Source organism: Manduca sexta, unplaced genomic scaffold (assembly GCF_014839805.1).
Source record: "Manduca sexta isolate Smith_Timp_Sample1 unplaced genomic scaffold, JHU_Msex_v1.0 HiC_scaffold_1812, whole genome shotgun sequence".
Classification (NCBI taxonomy): Eukaryota; Metazoa; Arthropoda; class Insecta; order Lepidoptera; family Sphingidae; genus Manduca; species Manduca sexta.
The window spans coordinates 24,765-33,518 of NW_023592714.1; the positions used below are offsets into that span (position 1 = coordinate 24,765).

An 8,754-nucleotide genomic window follows, 5' to 3' on the forward strand; every position below is an offset into this window, starting at 1 on the left:
AAATGTCCAAAGATGTGGCTACATCATTAGACTCTGTCTTTCATGCGAAGAAGAAGCCTAAGTCAATGAAGAAGAATATAGTTTGTTATGAGTGCAAGACACCTGGACATAAGAGACCAGACTGTCCACAGAGAAACAAGAAGGAGAAAGGCAATGCGGTAAATACCAATGATACGATATTTACAAGTCTTAATACTTCTGGAAACCCAAGAAAGGACATAATTTATGTAGATTCAGGTTGTACTAGACACATGACTTCTAGACGGGACTGGTTTCAGAATATCTCGATACAGAATCAAGGTACTGTTACTGTCGCAAATGGAGAACAGATTAAGTGCTGCGGAATTGGAAATATTTCAATAAACACGCCCGAGAACGTGGTCAACAATATTAGTGATGTTGCTTATATACCAGATTTGAAAGCTAGTTTGTTATCTGTATATAAAACTGTTGAAAAGGGTTTTATTTGTGTTTTTGATAAAAATGGATGTAACTTTTATAAATCTGATACTTTTAATTTTACAGGTGAATCTGTTGCTCATGCCTCGCCCTGTGGTGGACTGTACGTTTTAGATGGTACTGTAAATGTTTCCGAGAATGTGGCGGATAATTTTTGACACAAGATGTGCACTCTGGTTGTCAGGATAGTTATCAAATATGGCATAAGAGGTTAGGACATTTGTGTCGTATAGGCATGAACCAACTGAAAAATCACAAGGTAGGTATAAAGTATACAGGAGTAGATAAAACTAGTTGTATCGCTTGCGTGGAAGGTAAACAAGCAAGAAAACCTTTCAAAAGGTTAGCGTTTAATAGGGCTACTTCCCCTTGGAACTGATCCATATGGATTTGATGGGACCGGTGTCTACAACTTCTTTTCAAGGAAATAGATATATGTTGACAATAGTAGACGATTATACGCGAAAAGTGTTTGCTTATTTTATTTCTTCTAAAACAGAAGTCAAAGATATATTTTGTGTGTTTCAATGTTTTGTTGAAAATCAGTTAGATAAAACAATTAAAGCAATTAGGACTGATGGAGGTAAGGAGTTCGTGAATAAAGAGTTTGTTGATTATCTTGCTTCAAAAGGTATTGAACATCAAACAACGACGCCTTATAGTCCTCAGCAAGTTGGAGTAGCGGAACGCACCCATCGTTCGGTTACAGAAAAGGCAAGAACGTTGCTAGCTGAAAGTTCACTACCGAAAGCATTCTGGGAAGATGCATTCCAAGTTGCCATTTACCTTAAGAATAGGTCTCCTCATCGAGCCTTAGGTGGACAAATTCCTTATGACAAATGGTATGGACGAAAAGGTGATCTTAGCCATCTAAAAGTATTTGGTTGTAGAGCTCTAGTCCATATACCTTCGTGTCACAGGAAGAAATTAGATGTCAAGGCACAGGAAGCAATTTTCGTCGGTTATTCTGAAAATCCAGGCACTTATATTTTTAGGGACCCTGCTAACCCACGAAAAGTTATTATATCCAGAGATGCAACCTTTTTTGAAAATTGCTTTACAGCGCTAAAGCAGAAGCAATCTGTCGCAGAGTCAGAATCTATATTGTTATTTGATGAGCAAAAAGAGATTGAGTCTGAGTTTGATCATGACTGTCAATTCTATGACTGTGATGAGAGTATCAGCCCGGCGGCTGAAGCAACTTTACCAGTAAATCTAGAAAGTACAAAAGAGTCAGTGACTCTGGAACAGCGAGAGTCTCTCATTGACTTAAGGCTGCCTAGTGTGGAAGAAGACAGCGAATTTGGAACAGGAATCGCACCCTGAGCGCAGATACCCTTCCAGAGACAGAAAACCAACAAATTTTTATAAAGCTTACAATACGTCAATGGTAGATTCTAATGAACCTACGACATATTACGAAGCTACTCATGCCGATGATGCTGATAAGTGGCACCATAATATGGCTGGTGAGTATAGTTCTTTAATGAAACTCCATACATGGAATTTAGTAGATAAGCCTAAAAAAAAAAGGTTATGCCATGTAAATGGATTTACAAAATTAAAAGGGATGCTTATGGTAATATTACCAAGTATAAAGCGAGACTCGTCGTCAAAGGTTTTCATCAAGTTGAAAGTGTAGACTACAAGGAGACGTTCGCACCAGTGATTCGTCATTCTTCCCTCCGCACGTTGTTTGCGATAGCTGCAGATATGAAGTTGAGAATGAAGCACTTAGATGTCGATACAGCTTTCCTTAACGGAGATTTAGAAGAAGAAGTTTTCATGGAGCAACCTCTTGGTTTTATTCAAAAGGGTAAAGAAAACAAAGTTTGTTTATTGAAGAAATCTCTTTACGGTCTTAAACAGGCACCGCGAGCTTGGAATAAAAGTTAAATGAAACGCTTTCTAAAATAGGTTTCATAGGAACTCCTTCCGAACCTTGTGTGTATACTAAACTTTTGGTAAAGAACTTGTAATATTGGGAATTTTGTTGATGACATAATAGTCTTCTTTAAATCTGATTTGACATTTGACACTGTCGAATTATATTCTTTCTATATTAGAAAAGTTTAATATGAAGGAGTGTAAGACCGTGGATACTCCATTAGTTTAAAAGAATATGGAAAAAAGAATGGATGGTCAAGTCGGTGAGTCTTATCCTTATCAAAACTTAATAGGATGCCTCATGTATCTAGCGGTAAACACACGACCAGACATCGCTTACGCCACGAGCTATTTAAGTCAATTTAATACGTGTTTTACTAAAGAACACTGGAATGCTGCTAAAAGGATTCTGCAATACCTAAAAGGTACCCTAAACTATTCATTGGTTTACAGGAAGAATAGAGAACCTTTAAAGGGTTTTGTGACGCAGACTGGGCAAACTGTCCAATCGACAGAAGGTCATACACCGGTTATGTTTACAAGTTAAGTGGAGGTCCAGTATCATGGGAATCAAGAAGCAACCTACTGTTGCGTTAAGTTCGGCCGAGTCAGAATATATGGCATTAGCGTCTGCCACGAAGGAAGCGTGTTACTTACGTCGGTTTATATACGAGATAACAGGTATACTTTGTTCAGTTAACTTAGCTTCTGACAGCCAAAGTGCCATTAATCTTGTTCGAAATCCTGTACACCACAGCAGGACGAAGCATATAGATACTAGGTTTCACTTTATTAGGGAAAAGGTATCTAATAATATTGTTAAGTTAGAATATATAACAAGTAACGATATGCCTGCTGATGTACTAACGAAGGCCCTCGGACCTCTAGCACACAAACGATGTGTAGTTAACTTAGGTTTAGAAACTTAATTATTTTATTTGTTTTGTTTCTGTCACAACTGCGATTAAGGGCGGCTGTTGGAGATTGTAACCTTCGTCGTGACTTATTATTTTTTATATGTTCTATTTTTAGAACTAATTGTATTTTGTTTGCCATAGTTACTTCTCTTTTAGTCCGAAATAAACACTCATGTCAATAACATCTTTTACTAACTTTATTTAATTACTAAGAACATATACCATATTTACAACACAGATAGTTTTTATTCGATGATTATTATTGCATTTTAGACTGTAGCATAATGCTAGTATACGGAACGATTGGCATCAATGCACTTGAGAGCGACTCTATCACCATAAAGTGCAAAAATAATCGAATCCAAATATCCTTCAAACAACTCAATTTTGTCAAGTAATTTACAACGTCACACAGTAACTCATATATCGTCTAAAACTAATTATGGTTCTAATATTTTTATTAGTAGAGCAACTGTTAAGAATAATAAGTTTGCTTTAATCTCCGATATCGATATATTTTGTCAATCGTTAAACATCTAAGGAAGGCATTAATTGATATTGTGGATAATTTAGATACTTGTCTCTATTGAATTATTTTCCACGCTTGATTGAGTTTGTTTGTTTATTTTCTTTTATGCAATTTTTAATTTGTAATATTGTAAATTAATTTTCGTCTACTCTCTTCTATGTGTGTATTACCTATTAGTGGAAACTGTGTTGGATTAAGAACCTTAATTTACATTCATTTCTTTTAGTCATAATTTGTTCTGTTTGTTTCCCAAATAAATAAATAAATAACAAAAACATCTAACAGTAACGTACCTTTGTCCACGAAGCTTTTAATTTCTCATCCCTGTCGCTAGGCTCCACGTCTGCAACAAAAATAATTTTAATGTCCCGCAATACTATCACATATTAGTGAAGTGTGCTGAGCAAACCATAACAAAGACGTGACGCGCCTTATAGCAGTTATGGCAATTGACATAAATACCATTCCACGCTAATTTCACGAAAATAACACATACATGAGCACGCATGCGTAGTGCGTACACACGCACACTAATACAAACATGACGCTCTCTAACTCGCAATAAATAAATAACTTCATATTTTATTAATTGGTTTCTCGAGACACAGGCTCAGTCTAATTTGAAAGTCTCTAGCAATTATTTTTATAAATATTTTTATATTCATAACACTGCCGTGGTAAAAAATAGTGTAAACACACTGTCATCGAATATGGCCCCTGATGGTAGCAAATTGTACGGTCAGCATGTTCCTCTTACTGGTGATAGGCTTTTGTTTGTTTAAGTACTATTGCAATGTTCGTTTCTACCACATTACGGGCAATCTATAAAGGTAATAATAGTATTAACTTATGTCAATTGTGACTGATTAAAATAAAATAAAATACTTTATTTATCACGTAGGCCAACAAAGTTGCACTTATGATACGTCAAAACAAAGCATAAGAATAATTATTATTATTTCTAAACAACTATTAAAATTACTTATATTACTATGGACATTTTAAATTAGGTATAAAATTTATACTAAAGACAAGGTACAAACTGAGTAACCAGCTCGGGCTGGCAAGTAGGGGGTGAATAGAAGGGTAAATTGACTTACAAATTAATGTGTTTGCATTGAGCTGGTAACTGTATCCCCCCTCCCAGGTGGCCGAGCCCAGTACACAAACAATGATTTACTGACTACCTCCCTCCATAAGAGCTCCCCAAAGCCAGTATAGTTGGAATCCATGGTACACTGACCGTCCCTGGTGAAGTGGTTGTACTCGGCGTAGTCGATGCGCCAGCGCTGGTCGGGCTGCCCGCGGCAGGTGCGCGCCAACACGTCGGCGCTGGAGTCGCGCCCGCCGAGGGAACACAGCCCCGAGTCCGCGTGCTTCAGCGTGCCCGAGCTCGCCTCGTACTGTTTCTGACGACAAATACGTTTTCATCCACACCAATCACTTTTTAAGTGCAAAAGTAGCAAAAGGAAAGTAGATCCATCCGTCTATCAGTAAAGCTTTCGCCTTAATCCGATCTCGAGAATAAACCATAAAATAGGTCATTATAAGCATGTCAAAAACTTTATCTGATTGGTCAATTTTCGAGATAGATCAACATTTGGGATTGGTATTGTGAAAACGGGTGTAAATCACAGATTCGATTAGAAAAATATTGGTACAAAAGTAAGCTGGAATGATATAGAAAGACGTAGACCAGTAGGACTTTTATCTCAGAAAATATTTTTTACTTGGTAAAGCTTGAGCAACACTGCCTATTTTCTTACTATTAAAAAAAAATAATAAAAAATAAAATATAGTGCCATGCCGGCTTGATATATTACTGTTCTTAGAGCATTACTACGGTAGAAATCCACAATCCGACTAGACTATAATATACCGGGTGAGTGTATAGCATTTCAAGTCAAAATTATGTCAACGGAGTACTAAAAATGTGACGTCCATAGATTCTATATAATGTTACCTGCCCCCGTTGCTTCCGTGGCAGGTCGCCATCGCTTTCCGACTGATGTCTTCGTCGACTTCGTTCTCGCGCCTGCACAACAGTCAATCAATCATATCAACTATACTTTTGCGACTTTCCATTTATGTAATAACAGAAAATATGTTTTCCATAAATTTATTTTGTTCACGCTTATAATAACGATTGACGAAATATGTGTCATATCTATAACATTTTATTTGTTTTATATTTACTTGCTATTGCGCTGGTACTATACACTCACCAGGGGGCCTATCTCTAATGACACTGCAAACGCGTTACGCGGCGTGTTATGTTATCTTCGTGAAATTTGTGTGGAATAGTATTCTGTATGCCAATTTCTATTGTATTGAACGTGACGCGATGCGTTACGAGCTTGTTACGCACTGTAAAAAATAACATGTGGCATAGAGAATAAGGTCCCAGCTACCATATACCCTCACAACCGTATTTGCCAAAGTTACGGTTACTTTCGTGAAACATATAACCACTGTTTTTGCTTTATCGACGTTTGTGTTGTGGCAACTGTTACTTTAACAGTAAATGTAACAGTCTGCTGAGAAGCGTGCAGTGTGACCTGGTGTACTGCAGCTGGGCGCACTTCTCCTCGCGCAGCAGCTCGCCGGCGAGGCTGAGCGACAGGTACTGCGTGGCCTGCAGCTGCGCGTGGCACGGGTACACGCCCAGCGGCACCGCCTCGCCCTCGCGCTGCATCGTGTCCAGGCAGAACCCGCTCGACGGGTTCATGAACCTACGCCAACCAGACCTCACTATCGGATCGAAGGACCACAAAATATTACATATTTATAGTGAACATACCTCTGAATCGTTCTTCAGAAATGATTGTTCATAAGCTCAATCCTATGTGTCCATAGAAGAGGCAATTAGTTCAGTCACTTGGTTTTATGTAAGTTCTACTATGTAACGGTGACGGTTCTAAGTTCATATCGATAAATATTTCCCGTTTCTTATTATACAATATCAACTGTGATTTGATGTCTTTTAACAATGATTAATTACACCACCACAATACTTCTTACGATAGCCTAGTTAGTTGTGGAACAGCCTGCCGAGACGAATGTCTGCAAGATCAAATCACAAGGGCACACATCTCTGACTTGTCTAACATTATGTGTGTATTCTTTGTGAATTATCGCTTGCTCTAACAGTGAAGGAAAATATCGTGAAGAAACCTGCATACCTGAGAAGTTCTTAACAGAAATTTTGAGGGTGTCTGAAGTCTACCAATCTGCACTAGGCCAACCTAATTCCTCTCAGTAGTAGACGAGGCCCGTGCCCAGCAGTGGGACAGTATACAGGGCTGGTATTATTAATACTTCTTGTGTTCTCAAATATTACTTTTTTATAACGTACCTGCCATATCCGTAGACGTCTCGCACCGGCACGAACTTCTCTTTGTAGATGTTGTCGAGGTACCACTGGAAGCTCTTGCACTGCAGCTTCTCCGCAGGATCTTGCGGTGCGTCACGTCGCCAATCTTCGGATTGTTCTGGAAGAGACAGATTCGTCCAAAATCAAGGGATATGAAAAAAATTAACGTTTTTAATGCTTTGGTAAACCAGCAAGCGGTCCGCTTGATGGTAAGCAACATCCGTCCGTGGACTTTACAATGCCAGAGGAACAGTCAAACCGTTGCCGGAATAATATATCTAAGCACCATTGGACCGTATTTATTATATTCAATAAAAATTACAGTACTTAATACATTAATTTAGAAAATAAATAACAATACCTATATTGAGATATTTTATTTAGGAAAACTTACAACTAGCACAACAAAAAGTGGTATGTAGCTAAAGAAAGGTCAATTAAATCGATGCTTGATCGATCAATAATAATCGAATATTATTTAATCGATACTTCGGCGCTGATGTCTGGCAGACTTAATACCATTATTCAAGGATCCTATTTCAAAAGGGATGGCAGAAGTACTCACCCTCAGATCAGGTCGGTGAAGGTAGAACAGTTCCGCATACTCGTCCATCCACACCTCGGCCATGCGCGCTGTGTTTATACCTGGAGGATGGGGTCTAGGGTCAAATGGGGTGAATGTGAACATAATCCTACTACGGTGAGGGTAGACATTAGTAAACGTGGGATAGTTTTACTCGAACTTGTTCTGTGGGCGGAGCTGACTGACTGTCGAGCACACAAGTGGGAAATAGAAAAGTCAAGTAAAGTCTTTAAATTCAAAAGCTTACTTTACATGGGAATGACATGCGGAAGCGTCCACCTATGTTAAAAAATTAAGAGTAATTGCAGATGCGATTACTCACATATTCATGGAATTCATCATATCGTCGGTTTACTGCAAGAACTCATAAACTGACAAATACAAAAGTATAAATTAAGCCACTTTTAGTTTCAGTTACATTGTTTTCCCTATATCATCTTAGATATAATTTTTATTCTTAGAATCAAGTTGGTATGTTTAACGTTATATCATGTTCAAGGCATTATAAACTGTACTTGATGATTTTTTGCCATTAGCCAGTTCCTGCAGTAAACCGAAGATATATTCGCGATACATGAAAGGATATTGGGGAAGTCTTTGCCCAACATTGCGAAATTACAAGGTAACGCAATAAACTACAATATATAGATGGTACAATAAACAGCGAGGGGTCACAATGCGTGTGGTGTAGTGGTGTGTGTGGTCACCGTGGGTGTCGCTGTTGGCGGCGCAGGCCGTACGGGTGGAAGCTGCGGAACACGTGCCCCACGCGCGAGCACGGGATCGTCTCCAGCGTGCCGCCACCTGCAAGCATAATATAACACAAGTCTTACCATTTGGCATTAATACATGATATGATGAATTTAAAGATCCTGTATGCGATCTACTTGCTAAATTGATTGAGGGTCGTATACCAGGGTTTCCGAAAAACTTATATATTAACCCCGTAATTGATAGATGTTTTTATATCACAATATCCCTATGTCTGCGCACTGCGAAGGCTGCC

The 8,754-nt window shown here is 38.5% G+C and overlaps 1 protein-coding gene across 1 annotated transcript; it reads right to left on the reverse strand.

Annotated features, from left to right (window-relative positions):
* Positions 1-6,388: 6,388 nt before the first annotated feature.
* Positions 6,389-8,616, reverse strand: LOC119191698 (polypeptide N-acetylgalactosaminyltransferase 11-like). The gene is made up of 4 exons (XM_037445575.1): positions 8,456-8,616; positions 7,731-7,810; positions 7,148-7,283; positions 6,389-6,524 (listed from the first exon to the last, which is right to left on the reverse strand). Exons 1-4 carry the CDS (start codon positions 8,589-8,591, stop codon positions 6,517-6,519), a joined length of 360 nt encoding a protein of 119 aa, XP_037301472.1. The 5' UTR covers positions 8,592-8,616; the 3' UTR covers positions 6,389-6,516.
* Between the last annotated feature and the right edge of the window lie 138 nt (positions 8,617-8,754).